Below are 20,463 nucleotides of genomic sequence, written 5' to 3'. Positions count from 1 at the left end.
GTACCACAGGGTGTGTGGTCTCTGCTGAGCTTCCACCTCCTGTGCTGGACTTCTCCCTGTTTCGTGCGCTCTGGCCCGGGCTGCTGGGATGCGCCAAGGCACCTCAGAGCGTGTGGTCTCTGCAGAGCTTCCCCTTCCCCTGTTGGATGTCTCCCTGCTCTGTGTGTGCTAGGCTGGGCTTGGGATGGAGCCGGGTGGCGGCGGTGAAGCCTACCTGCTGCTGGATCGTGCGGCAGCAGCCCCCCCACAGGGTGTGTGGACTCTATGGAGCTTCTGTCTCCCTTGCTGGACATCTCTGTGCTCCGTACGCATTGGGCCAGGCTGCTGGATCATGCGGCAGCAGTGTGGTCCATATGGAGTTCCCGCCTCCCCTGCCAGACGTCTCCCTGCTCCGAGCGCACGAGGCCAGGCTGGGAATGGAGCCGGGTGCCTGCGGTGAAGCCTACCTGCTGGATCACGCAGTGGTGGCCCCACAGGGTGTGTGGTTTCTGCGGATCCTCCGCCTCCCCTGCCGGATGTTTCCCCACTCTGTGGCACTGGGCTGGGCTGGGAATGGAGCTGGGTGGCGGCGGTGAGGCCTATCTGCCATGCAGTGGTGGCCCCACAGGGCATGTGGTCTCCATGGAGCTTCTGCCTCCCCCACTGGATGTCTCCCCATTCCATATGCATTTGATGTTACGTTTTTATAGTTTAAATCGGTTGATTTGTGGGAGAGAGTGACTCTAGGGACCGCCTGTTCCGCCATCTTGACCGGAAGTAATATAACATATTTTATCTTTTTTTTTTTTTTTTTTCAGAAAAGATGACTGGTAAGGGGATCTTAACCCTTGACTTGGTGTTATCAGCACCACACTCTTTTGAGTGAGCCACGGGCTGGCCCCTTTATCAGTTTTTTATTTTAGGACATTTGCATATGTTTCCAACTTTTTCTTCTATTGTATTGAAATTCTTGACTGTTGATGTTGAGATGTGTGGATGCTTCAAAAAGAACTTAGTTCTTTCTTTCTCTAAAAATAATGCTTTCTCCAGTGTGTATAGGCCAACTTGCATCAACATTTCTTTGGAACTCATTAGTTGCACATGTAGGCCCTATCCTGTTTTTCTGTTTTTTTGTTTGTTGTTAACCACTACTGTTGGTTAGAGCTGCTTTAGTTTCTGGAATTTCGTTTTGTATGGTTAAGTTTCTCCCTATAGGCATATATTCTTTTCTTCTTAGTTTTTCTAAGTTTTTATCTCCCAAACATGTTTGTCTTCCCTCAGAGTGACAGTATAATTGAGAATTTGTGACAATAAATTGAGAATTTACAGTTCAGCATTGGAGTTGTTTTTTCTTTTGTTTTTCATTCCTCTGAGGCTGATTGTATGTCTTGAGCCAAATGAACAGTCTGTGCTTGATCTCTTGTTTCTTTAGCCATGGTCCTCTTTGCTCAGGAATTGGAATAGCCTTGCTGTAACTCATCCTGGTTACATGGCTTTCCTGACGTATGATGAAGTGAAAGCTCGGCTCCAGAAATTCATTCACAAACCTGGCAGGTCAGTGAAATGAAGCAAAGAAATTTATTCTCCTGAATATTATTCTCTTGTGACTTCTGCTAGAACAGAAGAAACATGATCTTTTATTAGTTCCCCAATGACCAAGATTCTGCAATAAAATTGATGTCTGTTTATCAGCAGAATTGACTTATTTAGATCTGATGATTTAATAAATGCTTTGAAGCCATTTAAGAATTTGGTTTATGTGTTTTTTGCTTCTGGTTTGGAGTAATTGAAGAAGTTATTCTTGATGGTCCTTTTAATTTTTGTCTCTGTCTTGCCTTCTACCCTAGTACCAGCATATATATTAAAGATTGTATTTATCTCTGTTCTCAGTTACATCTTCCGGCTGAGCTGCACTCGTCTGGGTCAGTGGGCTATTGGGTATGTTACTGCTGATGGGAACATTCTCCAGACAATCCCCCACAATAAACCTCTCTTCCAAGCACTGATTGATGGCTTCAGGGAAGGCTTGTGAGTACCTACTGCTTATCGTCTGCTAGGGTCTAGGAACTTAGGGGCTGTAAAACTTCACCATTAACGACTTTATTCCAAGTTCTTCTACAAATTAAGATTCAGGAAACCTATTAACAGGTTTTATTGATTTGACCTTCAGGTTCTATAGGACTTTTGGTTTTTTTTGATAGTGATTCCGTGAGTGGAATTATTTTTCTCTGTTGCTTCAGTTATTACCAAGAGTAGACTTTATCTTTCTCTGTTTCTAAATATTAACTTATTTTCAGGTCTATATTAGATTCAAAAATATATCAATTAGCAGGAAATTTTACCAGTTATTTTGTTTTATTTTTTTTTCCTTTTTATCTTTTTTACTGACTGGTAACGGGATCGCAACCCTTGGTGTCGCGCCTGTACCGGGGACCGGCAACAGGATCACAACCTTCGGTGTTGCGCCCGCACCGCGCTCAGCCAGTGAATGGGAACCGGTCTCCACATGGGATCCGAACCCTTGGCGGGAGTGCCGCTGCGCTTCCAAGTGGCGCACTCTCCAGTGCGCCACCAGGCCGGCCCTACCAGTTATTTAACTAGCCAATGTTAGAGTGATTTGATATTCCTAATGACAGCAGGCCTCAGTTGCCTTCATCTGCCTTCATCCTAACTTCATCTTGGTTCAGTAGCATCTCTTCAGGCTTTGGGCTTTTGTAACCTATGCTAATATTTATGACTAAGTTCTTATTTATTCTAGAATTGCTATTTTGGGGGGAAACTCAAATTGATTTTCATTTGATAAGTTAAAAATTTATATCTGGTGGCCATCCACTGATTAAAATAGAAGTTGGCAGACTACAGCCCATGGACTAGCTGTTTTGGTACAGTTTGCAAGTCAAGATAATTTTTTCTTTTTAAAATGTTATTTAAAAAACAAAAACAAAAAGGAATATGTGACACAGACTTATGTGGCCTATAAAGCCTAACCTGTCTACTCTCTGGCCCTTTACAGAAAAAGTTTGCCAACTCCTCATTTAAAAGATAGAGCCTATGGCATTGTGCTTTGGAGAAGGAATATCAGTGTTTGGAGAATATCTTCTTGAAACTGTTCTATATTATTTATTTTTTGAAGTATTAGGAAGATTTACCTTCACACTTACACAAAGTTGCCCTTTTAAAATGGGGGAATTCCTAGATATCATTTGTCTGTATTAGCAAGTACTGATAAATTGGCTTCCATAAAATCTCAAGGTGTTGATTACTCTTTTGACAGCTATTTGTTTCCTGATGGACGTAACCAGAATCCTGACCTGACAGGCTTATGTGAACCAACTCCCCAAGACCACATCAAAGTGACCCAGGTGAGTTTTGTTTCATGTATAACCATATCACTGGATATATAGCATATATTTTATAGAAATGACAGTATAATTGAATTAAGTATTTAGAACACTTTGATTTCAAACCATTGATTAGATTAGTGGATGTGTGTGTGTGTGTGTGTGCGTGTGTGTGTGTGTGGTTTAAACCATGCGGCTTAGAATAGGACCAAGACTAGATGCTTTCTGGTTTAATGGGAGAATATTGACCACTGTTGTGACATTTTTATATGAGCAAAAATTTGTATAGAAATTAATAGTCTTCAGTATTCCTGTTAGTGTTTACGGTTGTAGTAATTCATTCATTCATTCATTTATTCATTCATTCATGCAACAAATCTCTTAATTTTTTTTAATCAAAGGAACAATATGAATTATACTGTGAGATGGGCTCCACATTCCAACTGTGTAAAATATGTGCTGAAAATGATAAGGATGTAAAGATTGAGCCCTGTGGACACCTCATGTGCACATCCTGTCTTACATCCTGGCAGGTATGGATTCAAACCATGCATTTTCTTAGCTGTTTAATCACTCAGAAGAATTGGATATTAAATATCCTTTACAGATATAAAGGGTAACCTGGCTTATGAGGTAGGTTTCAACTTTTAATTTCTTTTTTTATCTCTAGGAAATGTATTTCCTAGTAGATAAATATTTTATGCACCTTCTCATGTGTCTGTTACCATCTTCTGTTTCCTCTGCAGGAATCAGAAGGTCAGGGTTGTCCTTTCTGCCGATGTGAAATTAAAGGTACTGAGCCCATTGTGGTGGATCCGTTTGATCCTAGAGGAAGTGGCAGCCTGTTGAGGCAAGGAGCAGAGGGAGCCCCTTCCCCAAATTATGATGATGATGACGATGAAAGAGCTGATGATTCTCTCTTCATGATGAAGGAATTGGCTGGTGCCAAGGTAAGACTGCAATTTAGGAGACTGCCAATATGAGTTGTATTCTAAAGCCATAGAGCAGTTAATGACACCCAAACTACAAGGGGTAATAATAGCTGATATTTATTGAGCATTTACTATGTGACAGATATTGTGCTAAACACTTATTTTAACTCATATAATCTTTATAATTCCCGTATGGATAAGTAGTATTATTATCCTCATTTAACAAATGAGAAAAACGAGGAACAAAGAGGTTAAGGAATTTGCTAAAGATCACATAGCTGGTAAGTTGAACCAGGATCTGTGAGCAGACATTCCAGCACTTTTTTTTTTGGGGTGACTGTCCGGTATGGGGATCTAAACTCTTGACCTTGGTGTTATCAGCACATGCAGAAAACACTGAGGGGATGAGCCTGGTTAGAGCAGCAATGATACCTGTCAGGGAGATGTGGGAAATACTGTTGGCTGGGAAGACCAGATTAGACAGATGTGCTAAAGCCAGGCAGGAGAGTGAGATTTTATGACATGGGAAGTGACAAGTTACTAATGGTTTTTGTGTTTGTGAGGATAGCCAAACCAGTAGGGGTAAGTAGGATTTGGTGAAATAAGAAATTATAAGTCGAGAGAATCATTAGAAATTTTTTTAGTAAATTAGGTCTGAGGCTAGTAAGTAGAATAAAAAGGAAGGTAAGAATATGAGATTCTTTTAGGGAAAAATCAGCAGGGTGTAGGGACTGACAAGATATTGGTAAAGTAAGTTAGCTTGACTAATAACTTTTATTGTTTTCTCTTTTTTGTTGACTAATAATTTTCGACTTTCTTAATCCTTGAGATGTCTAGCTGCTCCTGCAGCATTGTCAGCTGACATGGAGCCCATTTTCTTAAGCATGCATAAAAGCAATAGCTAATGATGAGGGCTTTCTTTTCCTTCATTCACCATGCAGCACTAATGACAGGACTAAGTATGGGGATAGTTGTTTTTCTGTCATCTTGCATAAGTGATTATAATATATATTTGCCTGTAGTCCATCAGTGTTGCTTCCTGTTGAGGAATGCAAATGCAGAGTAGCGTTTTGTATGAATTACTGTAAGTTTCTTGGCAGCTTACTTTGACAAGCTTATCTGCTATCTCACCCTGCTGTAGGCAGGGAAATGGAAAAGGTTATTTATACACGCATTGTTTCTTCTAATTTGGCACTTCATTTTTTATTTCATTGAAGCCCTCAGACTGTGTTCTTTCCCTCTAACTCTTCTAAAGGAAGAGAAGAACGATCATCAGTGGCAAATGATAGTTGCAGCAAAACAACACCAAGTGCCTGCTTCACGCTCAGGAGAGAACAGTGTGCCTCCTCCTCATGGTTTTCGGCACCCTGCACATTCAAAGAAACTTCTGTAGTAACAAACTATAGAAATGATCCCTGAAAGTATAGTCTTCATTTTTTTAGAATGCAAATTTATGGATATATTCATCTCTTTTGATTATCGAATTGAAATAATTTCTTTGCAAGGAGTCAAGATGCTTTTTAGTGATATTGTTAATAAAGTTCCTCTTAAAAATCCCCTTTTTTTCCTTTTTATCATAATAACCCACAGAGAATTTATCATCTTTGATCTCTTTCCTTATTCTGCCTCTTAAACATTATTTTCCCAGGTGATTTGTTGAGAGGTTAATGTCTGCCCCTTTCTTTGTATATGGATTCCTATTTTTAATCTTGAAAAGACTTTTTTTCCCTCAAAGATGAGTAGATAGAAAATTGTAATAATTTTTTAAAATTGCAAGCTAGGAAGGTTCCTGTAGCGCTGCCATTTGCAGATACATTTGCATGTAGCTTGCCATCTGCATGGTATTTCTGTGATTGAGAGTGCCCTCTTATGGTGACACAAAAATAATTCAGCAAGTGTTAGAATCTCTGTAAGTTTCTGAGTTTAAGAGGAGTTTGTGTGACCTAAGCCTGAGTGTGACCCATTGGTAGTTATATTTAGTGTTCACATAGTATTTGCCATCTAAAGCTTTGGAGGAGTTGAAAGATACCAGTTCTCCAGACAAGAGTAACCTGTTAAGTTTTATTTGTTGTAGGTGGAAAGGCCTCCTTCTCCATTCTCCATGGCTCCACAAGCTTCTCTTCCCCCAGTGCCACCACGACTTGACCTTCTGCAGCAGCGAGTATCTGTTACTTCAAGTGCTTCTGGTCTTGGAACTGCTCCTAAGGTAAAGCATTATCCAGTTCTGTAGTTTTCTGATTCTTTGTGCAGTAGGTTTTGACTGATTTACTTCCATCATGCTTTCACAGGCTGCTTCTGTCTCCCTTCATAAGGACAAACCATTGCCAGTGCCTCCCACACTTCGAGATCTTCCACCGCCACCCCCCCCAGACCGGCCATATTCTGTTGGAGCAGAAACCCGGCCTCAGAGACGCCCCCTACCTTGTACACCAGGCGATTGTCCAGCCAGAGACAAACTGCCCCCTGTCCCCTCTAGCCGCCTTGGGGACTCATGGCTGCCCCGACCAATCCCCAAAGTACCAGTAGCTGCCCCAAGCCCCAGTGATCCCTGGATAGGAAGAGAATTAACCAACCGGCACTCACTTCCATTTTCATTGCCCTCACAAATGGAACCCAGAGCAGATGTGCCTAGGCTTGGGAGCACATTCAGTCTGGATACCTCCATGGTGAGTCCTAATGTTGAAATTATTTAGCCTTTTAAATATTTATGAATGGTATTTTATGGGTCAAAATATTGTGATTGGTTTTGTACAGAATTCAGAGATAATATAACATAATCCCTACCCTCAAAAAGTATATATGTTAATAGAGCAGATAAGACAGTCTGTAAATATTGCAGTAAATGTCCTTTTATAAATTCCAGAAGTGGTATAATTAGAAAATGCTTAATTTTTAGAGAAAGGAGAGATTATTTCCGGATAGAGCAGTCATGAGGGCTTTATGGAAAAAGTGACATCTGAATCTGAAGTATTCTTTGGAAAATGGATATAGTTTTAAGATATATCAGAGCCACAATGACAGAAATACTTAAGGTGTACTATGAAATGATGAGTAGATTATTTGAGTAGAATGGAAATTTTATGTATCAGAATAGGAAAAAGGGCTGGAAAGAATGATTAGCAATAGATTAGAGGGCTGTGAATACCCACTCCCAAAAGAATTTGAATTTATTTGGTAGGAAGTGAGCATTTGAAGGTTTTAAGTTAGTGGAATGACATGACCAAAATGATGAATTAAATTAATCTAATATTAAATAGTATACAGGATAGACTGAAAAGAGAATAGATTGAAAAAAGGCAACTTAGCGGTTCTTTGTCTAAGAATGACCCTGTAAGGGGTTCAGAACTGGGGGTGGGAAGGAATTTGTTCTTTTGTTGGCTCATTTATGCATTCAACAGAAAGTCTTGCCCTCAGTTTGTATTGTAGTGGGAGGGAGATGGAAAATAAGCAAGTTGAGTAAAATATATAGTATGTTCACAATGGTGAGTGCTTTGGAGAAAAGTAACGCAAAGAAGGGAGGAGTATAGGGAGATCTGGAGTTGGGCTGGGAGGTACAGGAAGGGATGGGTTACAGTTTTGAGCAAAGACCCAAAGCAGTAGGGGAGAGGGAACTGTGCTGCTCCTGGGGGAAGATCTTCCAAGATGAAGGACAAAGGGTTTTAGTGTAGCTGGTGCTAAGTGAGCAGGAGGGAGAATCGTCTGTGAGCAGAAGTAAGCAGCCAGATTAGGTAGAGCCTTAAGAGAGCATGAAACGAAAACTTATTAAGGCTTGAAAGCAGTCAGTGGGTAGGAAAAAAGACGAGAAATCACCCATTCACTCACACACTGGTTAACTAGCGACATGTTGGATTCGAGATGAGCCACTAAAGGAAGAATTACCAAGTATGTACTTGGAAATCTAAGGAGATAGAATGGGAAGGGTGAAGTTGAGGGATGTCATGCACTCAGATGAATGGCATATTTTTTGATTGCAAGGAAAGGGGAGGGTAACATTTAGGTGGCACCTATGTGATAGGCAGTCTAATTAATGAGAATGGATTAGGTTTGATTTTCTAATGCCATCAATATAGAATGACCATTCTGAGTTTGGATATATTTAAGCCAGAAATGGTATTTTTGTAGACAGCCGATTCACTCAAATCTTTCTAGAATTAAAACAAATGAAAACACCTGTTTCTACCAGCCAGCCACAAAAACAAAACAAACAAAAAAACCCAAAAAAACACAAAACCATTCCCTCGCTCTTTCTAGGTCTCTGTCTCCCTAACCCTTACATTTGAACATTCTTAGAGCCTAGAAGCAATTATGCTTTTTTTTTTTTTTCCTTTTTGTCTTTTTTACTGACCGGTAACAGGATCGCAACCCTCGGTGTTGCGCCCGCACCGCGCTCAGCCAGTGAGCAGGAACCGGTCTCCACATGGGATCCGAACCCTTGGCGGGAGCACCACCGCGCTCCCAAGTGGCGCACTCTCCAGTGCGCCACCGGGCCGGCCCAGCAATTATGCTTTTGTCAGATGTGATAGCCCCTAGGCATGGAATTGAGAGTGAGATCCGTGTCTATACCTTACTGTTGTTATTTTGAATAGGTTCAGTAAGTAAAAGGAGATACTTAGCTGTTGTAAGGAAGTTATTTTTCAGTGCTTTTCTTTACTTTCCAGAATATGAATAGCAGCCCATTAGCAGGTCCAGAGTGTGAGCACCCCAAAATCAAACCTTCCTCATCTGCTAATGCCATTTATTCTCTGGCTGCCAGGTAAGTATGTTTAGTAAAACAATATTTCATACAGAAGAATTGGTACTTTTAAACAGCTTATTTATAGAAAATTTAGAAAACCCAGAGAAGTATAAAGAAGAAAATAAAAATTGATCTGTATTTGAACCATATAGAAATGTTCATATTTTATTTTGGAATATTTCCTTCCATTCTTTTTTTCTGAATACATGTATATAGATCATTTTTGCTGGGGCTTGTTAATTTTATTAATATTTTCAAATAAGCAATTTTGGTGTTGTTTTTTTTTTTAAATTTCTTATCAAGTATCTGCTTTCTGTTTCATTTCTTTTTGCTCTTTATTTTAATTTTCTTTAGGTTTAATTTGCTATTTTTCTAGCTTCTTGAGATGAATGCTTTATTAGTCTGCTTGGGTTGCTGTAACAAAATGCTACAGACTGGGTGGTTTAAACAGTGGAAATTTATTTTCTTATAGTTTGGGAGCCTAGAAATCTGAGATCAGGTTGCCAGCATAGTCGGTTTCTGGCGAGGGCTCTCATTTTGGCTTGTAGATGGCTGCCTTCTCATCTCTGTGTCCTCACATAGCCTTCCTTGGTGTGTGTGAACGGACAGAGAGAAAAAGAATAAACTCTCCAGTGCCTTTTCTTCTAAGGACACTAATTCTGTCAGATCAAGGACCCACCTTCATAACTTCATCCAACTTTACCTCCTTAGAGGCCCCATCTCCAAATATAGCTCCACTCGGAGTTATGGCTTCAACACATGGATTTTTGAGGGATGCAGACATTCAGTCCATACCAGATGCTTTATTGGCGTTCCACAAGTTTTGATATATCATATTTTCATTACAATTGAAATCAGAATAGATGTGTTTTTCCAATTGTGATTTCTTGATTCACAAGTTACTTATATGTTGCCTTATTTTCAAACATTTGAAGATTTTCTAGTTATCCTGTTACTGCTTTCGAGCTTCTTTCCATTGCGGTCACAAACCAAATTTTTTAATGACTGGTTTATGGTAAAATCCGGTAACATGTACCACCTTCATTTAATGAGAATGTACCATTGGCCCTCTGTTATCTGTGGGTTCTGCGTTCATGAGTTCAGCCAATCTCGGATTGAACATACTCAGGGAAAAACAATTCCACAGAGTTCCAAAAAGCAAAACTTGAATGTGCTGTGCACCAAGTACTGTATTGAATCTACACAAATGAAGTGATGTGTAAGCATTGTATTAGGTGTTAACAATAATCTAGAGCTGATTTAAACTATACAGGAGGAAGTGTTATATGCACCTACTATGCCATTTTATATAAGGGACTTGAGCGTTTGGGGATTTTTATATGTATGTGGAGGGGGGGTATCCTGGAACCAACCACCCACAGAAACCAGGGAACGACTGACTGTGTTATGTGATTGTTGGGTGTAGCATTCTGTATATGTTAGTATTGTCAACAATATGTCAGGTTTGTTAATTCTGTTCAAATTGTCTCTCTCGTTTATATTTTATTTTATTTTTTATTTTTTTAAAAGATGACTGGTAAGGGAATCTTAACCCTTGACTTGGTGTTGTCAGCACCACGCTCTCCCAAGTGAGCCATGGGCCAGCCCTCTGATTTTTTTTTTTTTTTAATTTACCTGTTCTATCAGATAAATGAGAGGAATGTGTTAAATTCTCCCTCTGTAATTGTGGGTTTCTCATTTCCTTTTAGTTTTGTCTATTTGTGTTGTATATGTATGTAGTCTATGTAATTAGGGTACATAAAATTTAGAATTACTGATGCTAAATGGTAAGAGTTTTCATTACCTTTAATGAGGAGATTTCCTCTTTTACTTTGTAGTTCTTCTTGCCTGCCTTAAGTCTGCATTATCTTATAGTATAATGACTACATCAGCTGTCTTTTAGTTAGTATTTGCACGATCTTTTTCCATCCTTTTACCTTCAACTTTTCTGTGTCCTTATACTTAAGTATGTCTCTGCTGAGCAGTATATACTTGTTGGGTTGTTTGTTATTTTTCTCTTAAATTCAGTCTGGCATTCCTTGTCTTAAAATACTTGGAATATGAGTATTTGGTCCTACTGTTTTTTCCATTTTTCCAATCTTTTGTTGTTGGGTTTTTTTTTTTTTTTTTTTTTTTTTCTTATTTCTTGCTTTCTTTTGGATTAAAGTATTTTTTATTATACCATTTCATTCCTTCTATTATTTTTGTTATAGTTATTCTAGATATTCCAGTATGAGCTCTGGGCTTGTTAAAGTCTACTTTATATCAGCTCCTCTTAACCTTTCCTGGACGTTTAAATTTCCTACAGATTTGTCCTCCAGTGCTCCTCATTTCGTCCTGTTTTGTCATGTGGAATCTTTTTCCGCTTGCTTAAAGAACTTCTCTCTCTCTGTGTGTGTGTGTGTGTGTGTGTGTGTGTGTGTGTGTGTGTGTCTGTGTGTGTGTGTGTGTGTGTGTGTGTGTGTGTGTGTGTGTGTCTGTTTAGTGTATCATCTATCAATAGATTAAAAAATTTAATTAGTGTATCTTCTATCAAAGGATTCAAATTTTGTTTGACTGAAAACATCTTTATTTCATTTTTATCTTTTCAAAAAAGATATTTTCACTGGGTACAGTATTTTGAACTGGAGTTATTTTGTTTTAGTATCTTAAAAATATCATTCCACTACCTTCTGGCTTTCATTATTTCTGTTGACAAATTAGCTCTCAGTCTTAATGTTGCTTTTTTAAAGTTAATGCTTCTTTTTCTGGCTATTTATAAGACCTTTTTTTCTGTGGTTCCCAGCAATTTTACTATGATGTTCCTATGTGGTTTTCTTTATATTTATCATTTCTAAGGTGGGTAGAGCTTATTGAATTTGTGCCTTGATGTTTTTAATTAGTTTTAGAACGTTCTCAGCCGGTATTACTTAAAATAGACTGAATAGTGCATTCTCTCTTTCTCCTCATCTTCTGGGACTCCAGTTTCCTGAATGTTAGACATTTTCACCATGTCAGCTGTTGCTCTTACGCTATCTGATAACTCCAACTCTGTACTGCAGATTTTCAAGACAACCAAAATATCTGTTCAGCTCCTCAATTGCTACTTTCTGCTTGGTTTCTGAGAGTCTAACCCCATGCATAAATGGTTTAGGGATTAGCAGTAGTTCTGGGGAAAATTGTGGGCAGAATTTCAGGCCTACTTTCTCCTCTAGGATTTTTGGCCCCTTTTGTGTTGGCTGTCATGGTAGGCCAAAATTCTACTCTCTCTCCTTAGCCCACTGAGACTACCTCAAACCCCAGATTCAGAATCCCTAATATGAGGCTTACTTCAGTGTTTTCTCCTTCTTGAATCTTGGCCTTTCATGTTCTGGCTGCTTGGTTGTTTTCCATACCTTCTTTCTTTTAAAGTATATATTGCCGGGCCGGCCCTGTGGCTCACTCGGGAGAGTGCCGCGCTGGTAGCGCCGAGGCCACAGGTTCGGATCCTATATAGGGATAGCAGGTGTGCTCACTGGCTGAGCGTGGTGCGGGCAACACCAAGCCAAGGGTTGCGATCCCCTTANAGCAGGTGTGCTCACTGGCTGAGCGTGGTGCGGGCAACACCAAGCCAAGGTTTGCGATCCCCTTACTGGTCAAAAAAAAAAGTATATATTGCCAAGTACTCTGTGAGAATGAGGTACAATTTTATATTTTTATTGACTTCATCAACAAAGAGAATTGTAATTAAAATTTTTTAGTATATATTGCCAAGTACTCTGTGAGAACGAGGTACAATTTTATATTTTTATTGACTTCATCAACAAAGAGAATTGTAATTAAAATTTTTTGATTGGCCTTATAATGACCCTTTTCTCTTTATGAAAGTCATATGTGTTAATTTAAGAAAATTTAGAAAATACAGATAAGCAACATTGAAGAAAGAAAAGTTATAATCTTACTACCTAGAGTCAGAAAGTAGTTGTTAGCAATTTGATGTAAGTTTGTTGCCATTTTTATATATATGGAGTCATATTGTTGATGCTGTTTTTCACTAGGAGTGTCTTGAATATCTTTGTCTGTCATTGCATATTCTTCCACTACAATGATTTTCAAATTATTTCAAATGATTGTAAAGCAGCAGGACTGACTTAAGTGGATCCCCAGTTTGTAAAATAGATAAGGATCTACTGTGGTAGAAGTAGAAATAGGCCTCTGGGGCTCCTGCTTGGAAACTCTAAAGTACTGACAGACACAACTGACTTCAGGTATATTGCCATACATGTGGTTCAAAATTTATTTATTCACTACACTATTATTTACTATTTAGGTTGTTGCCTGTTTATTCAGTATTAGAAATAATGTCATAGTGAATATTCCTGATTGTTTCCTTAGGGAAAATTTTTAGAAATGGAATTTCTGAGACTGAGGGTATGTATGCATGTTTGGTTAAATACTTTTGTTGAGTTACACTCCAGAAAAGTTGTATCAATTTCTTATTTCTACAGCAGTGTAAGAAAGTACCCATTTATTTCCCTATACCTTCACGGATACTTGGTATTTTTTCTTAATATGGGTCATTTTTTCCTCAACATTTTATTGTAATATAATATTTTACAGTGAACACCTATATGCTCACCACCTGGATTCTACTATTTACATTTTAGTATATTTGTTTTATCACACATTTATCTATCTGTACTTCTGTTCATCCATCAATCCGTCTTACTTTTGTGGTATATTTTAAAAGCAAGTTATAAATACTAGTATTCTTCTGTCTCAGAACTTTAGCATGTATTACATAAATCTTAAGTGGATATTTGCGGAATTTTAACAAAGCATACATATGAGTAATTTTTCAATGATAAAACTAATATGTACACATAAGCAAAAAATCTCAGGTAAGATCATAGAGGACTGTCATATTCTGTGTCAAGTTTCTGTAATACTTAAGTGTTTCCTAATAAGTATGTATGCTTTTATAATTAGGAAACATTAAGTAAACACAGAGAGAGAAATGCAAGTGGTGTTCCTTGTAGAGTATTTAGAATATTCCAAAAAAAAAAAAGTGACGAGGAAGAAAAGAGAGACTCATACATTCACACTCTAAGAAGCAATTTTGTGTGTCTGTGTGTGTGTGTGTGTGTGTTATACAGTTAGTTGGGTATTTTTTTTTTTTTTTTTTTTTTAATTTGTCTCATTTCATGAGGCGGGGTGGCAGGAGAAGTTTTGTTTCAAAAGCTTCTGGGTGAAAGTTATGTATGGGTGTAACAACAAGAATCCCAGAAGTAAGAGTCAGAAGATCTGGGATCTAGTCCCAGAATTAATGCTAAGTCACTTTATCTCTATTTTAGATTTCTCTTGCATAGAATGAGGAGAAAAGTGTTTATACTGTAAGGTAACTGATGAGAAAGGTTTTGACAAGCTATATATTTTTTGAATTCATGGGTAGGTTTTTGGTTTGTTTGTTTGTTTGCTGGCCGATATAGGGATCAAACCCTGGACCTTGGTGTTATCAGCATCACCCTCTAACCAACTGAGCCAACCAGCCCATAGGTAGATTTAGAACTGGGATTTGATATACATTCCTAGCATATTGTCAGAAAGCTACCTGTTGTTTCTTATTTTATACCTACTGAAAGAGAAACTGGGACTCTTATGAAACTTACCTGGGGATCGGGACTAACTTGTATCAGGTGCCTAACCCTGCGTAACATATCTCAAGCATAATAGCACACTTTTGGTTGGCTGAAAGTGAAATTTTTAGTTGGTGTACTTTTTACTAATTTTTGTCTTGGTCAGTGGAAATAATAGTTCTCTAGATGGCATGTATTTTGCTCTGTCAAATTTGAGTTGTGTCTGTTTTTTTTTTTTTTTTTTTTAAAGATGACCGGTAAGGGGATCTTAATCCTTGACTTGGTGTTGTCAGCACCACGCTCAGCCAGTGAGTGAACCGACCATCCCTATATAGGATCCGAACCCAGGGCCTTGGTGTTATCAGCACCGCACTCTCCCGAGTGAGCCATGGGCCGGCCCTAGTTGTGTCTGTTTTAAAGCCACTTATTTCATACTTGAAAGTTTTCCAGCTTGTTAATTCTTTTTCTGTTTTTTATTCTTCATCTTCCAGACCTCTTCCTGTGCCAAAACTGCCACCTGGGGAGCAGTGTGAAAGTGAGGAAGACACAGAGTATATGACTCCCTCCTCTAGGCCTGTAGGGCTTCAAAAGCCAGAGCTGAAACGGCCATTGGAGACAACCCAGAGTTCACAGTAGGTTCATAACAACCCTGTTTTGGGCTAAATATCTTTATGTGGATAATTCAGTTGATATCTCTCACCTGCTTGGCTCGCTACCTGCACATAGTGTTATTCAGCCAGAATTGAAACAGAAAAATAAGTGTAGCTCCTAATATTTAAGTCTCTTATAGCTGTAAGCAGTCTCACTTATGTTTTCTTAGCATCACAGTAACCTCAACAATGTACACAACTATAACTCATCACAGGAGTCAATCTTATGACATTTATTAGTGATACTGGCAAAAGGAGAATGTGTTGTCTTGATAGAATCAGGGTCTAGGGTGCTTGTGAATAGATAAGTCTTAATAAGTTTGTAGATAACAGTTCTATTTCCAAAGATCATTATGCCACTTTCCTTCTGGTTCAGAGCATGTGATTGTGACCAGCAGATTGATAGCTGTACTTATGAAGCAATGTATAATATTCAGTCCCAGGCACCATCTGTCACCGAGAACAGCACCTTTGGTGAGTAGCCACTCTGCAACTTTAAAAATCATTGATGTGCCATAGGAATGAGCCTGTAATATTTGACTAATGAAATAGCTTGATCTAAGTGGAAAATTCTTTTTAATTATCTTTTTTGTAAAATACCTTTGATCCATGGGCGGTAAAGCCCCTCTCCTCTTTGTTTCCTGTTCACACAGCTAGTTCCTTTGGTGCTGTTTCATCCTTCCAGGGCCTGGAGACGTTTGTGTTATATGGCCTGGACCTGCAATGCTGGCAGTTCCCTTTTATTTCCATTGCATTGATGGAATTCTTTTGTGTGTGGGTTGTGAATATTCAACTTTCATGTTAACTAGTGTACCATGTTGAAAGTTCAAGAAGCCTGCACACACAGGGCCCTTTGGCTGATCTTCGAAGTGAAGTGCAGACAGAAATGTTGAATGTGTGCTGTAAAATGGCACTTGAGTCTTTGACATCAGTGACTATTAACTTTGGCAAGGGTAGCCTTTGACATGTTCAAAAAAGAGAGCTGCGGGATTGCTGCGGATTTTATTTTCTGTTTCTTCAATCACAGGGCCTCACGTGGTATTTGGCCCACAGTAGACATTCAGTAACTATTGAATGAAATAAATGATTGTATACATGCATGAATGAATGGATGTCCCTATATTGAAATGTGTTAGAAAATGAAGTGTATCAGAAGAAGAAGACAGCTTCACAAACTTTTCTCCAGGTAAAGGGAATTTGGCTGCAGCCCCTGCTAACACTGGCCCCGAGGAATCAGAAAATGAAGATGATGGGTATGATGTCCCTAAGCCACCTGTGCCAGCAGTGCTGGCCCGCCGAACTCTCTCAGATATCTCCAATGCCAGCTCCTCCTTTGGCTGGTTGTCTCTGGATGGTGATCCCACAACAAGTGAGTCTCCAGACTACCCTTGGTTTGTCCTGAATTGCTATATGGCTCCTAATTTATACTGAAACAGAGATGACCTCCCCTGGTGGCAGTAAGTCAGTATGTGGAAGTAGTAGACTAAACATTATGTCTCAGTGGGAGGAAAGCTGGTCCTGGGTTGCAAATTAGAAAGTTAAACTACAGTCAAACTCTTCAGAATTTTGCTAGACTTAGAAACGGTGTTGTTCCTTAAACCATACCTCCTCCTGTACTACGGGTGGGTAGGATTTCCAGCTCTTCTGAATATGCTTTGTGACCATGCTAATTAAGCCTGATGGTTCAGACCATGCATTCCTTTTTCCTGGGCCCCATTGCATTGAAAGGAGGCGTACTGGCTCTGGAACACATTCTGAATGGGCCTGAAGCCAGCCCACACTGGGCCTTGACTATTAAGGGCTACTCTTGCACCTGTGGCCGCCTGGTAGGGTAGCAGCTAGAGTTGCTGTCACTTTGGAAATTGAAGACAGCTTTCAGGACAGCTGGTGAAAAACATATACAGCATCCAATTGCCCAAACAAGCAGTGATCCCTACCATGGCTAATGCTTCTTCCCTGCACCTTAGGCTTATTTCTGTCTGTTTCTTTATTTGTAGAAGTTTAGTATCTTCTCTGGTCCTCTCAGAATTAAAAAAAATAATAATTCAAATGATTATGTGTGGGAAAACTTGTTGCTAAGTGTGAAGCATGAGCAGATGTGTCATATTTATGATAGTGGTGGTGGTTAGTAGAACAGACGCATGGTGTATTTAGAAAGTTGCTCCTAATACGGTAAGGAGGAGGCTTGTTCTAAAACCCTTGAACCTGTAAAACCCAGAGTTGTAACTGAACAGCACATGCACCTAGTTGACAGGAGGTCATTAGTAGCTTGATATTAGCACATTGTTATTATTGTTACTGCTATTAAATGAGGGTTCTCCCCCAGATTTGGAAACATTATTCTTTTCCTATTTCTTCTAGACTTTACTGAGGGTTCTCAAGTTCCTGAGAGGCCCCCCAAACCATTCCCTCGGAGAATCAACTCTGAACGAAAAGCAGGTAGCTGTCAGCAAGGAGGTAGTGCTGTTGCTTCTACTGCCACTGCTGCCACCGCTGCCACCATTGCCTCGCCTCAGCTCTCCAGTGAGATTGAGAACCTCATGAATCAGGGGTACTCCTACCAGGACATTCAGAAGGCTTTGGTCATTGCCCACAACAACATCGAGATGGCCAAAAATATCCTCCGGGAATTCGTCTCCATTTCTTCTCCTGCCCATGTAGCTACCTAGCACATCACCACCCTGCTTCAACTTTAGAGGACCAGTGAGCCAGGAGCTCTTACTTGAGTAGCACCTAAAAGGGCAGAGGTTCCTTTGGAGACTTCACAGTGAAGTCATGCCCTTTCTGTGGGATATCACCTCTGTGGTTCTGAGATTTCAAAGCAGTGGAATGCAAAAGGAGCAGCTAGTATGTTTTATTATTTTATTGGTCTTGAGAGTGCATTTGAAGGTGTCCTTCGGTCCCCACTTAGAGTGTGGATTTTTATTACATGGTAGCCTACTTGGGGAACAATTCAGAAAATAAGAGAATAAGTATTGTGCTGTAAATCCTAATTGAGGACTTAAGACTTTCCTGGGTTAAGGATGTGGCCACGTGTGTGTCTATCTGTCTATCCGTCTGTGGTTGTATATGTCCTGTGATTCTACGATTAACCTGCTGTGTGTGTTAATCCCAGGCAGGGAATTAGCACAAGAGGTTTAGGAAGGAATCTTTAAGACTTCCATCTACTGTGGTATTATGTCCAAACGTAGTGTGTATTACAACTTCAACACTCCCCTTTGGCTTACATTATCATGTGTGTAGCTAAAGTCCTATATTTTTAGAACACCCTTTCTCCATCCTTTCCCCTGTCGGCTCCTTCCTCCTTCTCCCCCTTGGTGTTCTGTCACTGGCATCGAGCTTGCTATAACCAGCCTTACTGAGGCCAAGCAGCTTATGGTATGCTCTTTATTATGTGTGGTGGTGTTGGTTTGTTTGGAGATAGGTGGGAGAAAAAGTATTGTTGCTATATCATTATAGTCATGTTTGATACTAGCAGCTAACACTGGTCACTCCAAAGCACTGTTTCCATAGGAACATTGAGTTTGTTAAAATAAGGTGGTTTAATTATCGTAGTTACATAATGACTGATTTGAGATAGAGGCCTTCAAATACATTCCATGCCCTCCCCAGAAAATAGTCTGTGGGAGTCAGTTGCCTTTGTGCCAGATATGTGTTCTAATGTAGGTTATGAAGTCTTTCTACGTAATGGGAAGGGAGTAACATTTGTTTCCAGGATGACTTTCTGGCCTGAATACCACGAAGCTTTTAGGAAGCTTCATTCACATGCTACTTAAGTGCACAAAATAGACAATGAAGATTTATCTGTTTAGTTTTTATTCCCCAATAAATTAATTTCAGCTTATATGGGTGCCTCCCTTTGAACATAATAAGCCAGGGTAGATTTTCAGAAATGATTTTTTTTCTTTGCCCTTTAAGGAGTGGGGGTACCACCCAAGGTAGCACAGCATTTGCTGATGATTAGCACCTTTCCTACATTGGGGCCACCCAATGACTTCGTTTTCTCTTGTGCCTATGGCTTTTGAAATGTAACATCTCTTCCTTTCCTTCCCCTTTCCAATTCACCTTAGGTCCTATATACTCTCTTTAATTACTGTGTTCTCTATAGCAGTTAGACATCATTTGATGAAATAAATTCCTTCACTATAGTCAAAGACAATATGGGAAAAGGCTGGCCATTTGTGTAATTGCAAGTTCATAAGGAAGATTCATATTCTAGTTAGTCATTTCCTTTAGAGACTGCTGAATGGTCCCTTGAGTTCAGGTAGCTCTCTGTCCAGTGCTGACTTCCCCAGCAGCCTGTAACCCTCCTTGTCAGAAGCAAGCCTGCTCTGATAAATCTGCCGTCCTCAGAATCTAAATCACACTTTTGTCTTTAGGTCCATACAGAAATGACCCTCCTTTGACCAATTTTCTTTTCAGTCTTGTTATCTTTGGAGCTAAAACTTTTTTTAGTTCTTCTCTTGGCATTCAGTTGCTCCTAGATCTTTTGGTTTTACCCTTTTGCCTCAGAGCCATTTAAATTCCCAGAGTAGACAGTACAGGACTGTGTGTTGATTTGCCATGGTTACCCAGTGTCTTTTCTGCATGGGAGAAAACAACATAGCCCACCAGCAGGTGCAGGACATCCTGAATGGGGGTGGAAGGGCAGGGGAGAATGACAGTGACTAGGAAACAAGCTACTGTCTACTTCTGAAATGCAGTATAGCGTTTCATTTGAGGTAAAATTCAGTTTTGCATTTTGTTTGAATGTTGAAGACCTAGATAAAGAACTAGAAAAGATGGCAGCAGTTCCAGGCCTATCCATGTAGTTTTTCTTTTACCGCAGATAGTGCCCATAGTTGAAGGTTCTGTCAGGAAAACAAAGCACTGGCTATGTATCTTTTGCCTTTTCAGAGCATTCACATCATCTTTCGTGGAGATGTTGTCCACACCATGTAGGCTGTGAGCAGTTTCTTCCTTTCCTTTCCTGAGTACCTGTGTGATCTTCAAGTCAGCCCGGAAACTGAAGTTCCAGATCCCTGTGTTGAGCAGGTGCACTGTTGATTGGCTTGGGTATTAGTTTGTCACATGTCCCTGCAGGCATTCAAGGTTTTGGAACATTTTGTGAGGGTCTTTTCTTTGACTGGGTGCTCTGAGAACACACCTGAGTCCATTCCTGAGATTGCCAGGCCAGCCTCAGGAAGGTTTTCACGTGGCTCTTGTTTTGAGGATATTCTCAAAACTTTAATT

General features: G+C 39.7%; 1 protein-coding gene across 1 annotated transcript in view; it reads left to right on the top strand.

The window, feature by feature from the left end:
- Window positions 1–19,167, top strand: part of CBL (Cbl proto-oncogene, E3 ubiquitin protein ligase) — an 82,121-nt gene extending 62,954 nt beyond the window's left edge. Inside the window, exons 5-16 of the mRNA XM_008575772.1 lie at window positions 1,412–1,533; window positions 1,870–2,007; window positions 3,254–3,341; window positions 3,722–3,853; window positions 4,067–4,270; window positions 6,327–6,458; window positions 6,541–6,918; window positions 8,911–9,005; window positions 15,073–15,213; window positions 15,608–15,705; window positions 16,418–16,600; window positions 17,593–19,167. Coding sequence (XP_008573994.1) covers window positions 1,412–1,533; window positions 1,870–2,007; window positions 3,254–3,341; window positions 3,722–3,853; window positions 4,067–4,270; window positions 6,327–6,458; window positions 6,541–6,918; window positions 8,911–9,005; window positions 15,073–15,213; window positions 15,608–15,705; window positions 16,418–16,600; window positions 17,593–17,900 — 2,019 coding nt within the window. The 3' untranslated portion in view covers window positions 17,901–19,167. The remainder of the gene's footprint in view (window positions 1–1,411; window positions 1,534–1,869; window positions 2,008–3,253; window positions 3,342–3,721; window positions 3,854–4,066; window positions 4,271–6,326; window positions 6,459–6,540; window positions 6,919–8,910; window positions 9,006–15,072; window positions 15,214–15,607; window positions 15,706–16,417; window positions 16,601–17,592) is intronic.
- The last annotated feature ends 1,296 nt before the right edge of the window (window positions 19,168–20,463 follow it).

This window comes from Galeopterus variegatus, unplaced genomic scaffold, assembly GCF_000696425.1.
Source record: "Galeopterus variegatus unplaced genomic scaffold, G_variegatus-3.0.2 Scaffold1237, whole genome shotgun sequence".
Taxonomy (NCBI): Eukaryota; Metazoa; Chordata; class Mammalia; order Dermoptera; family Cynocephalidae; genus Galeopterus; species Galeopterus variegatus.
The sequence above is the reverse complement of the archived record's forward strand: the minus strand, read 5'-3'. Positions and strand labels throughout refer to the sequence as shown.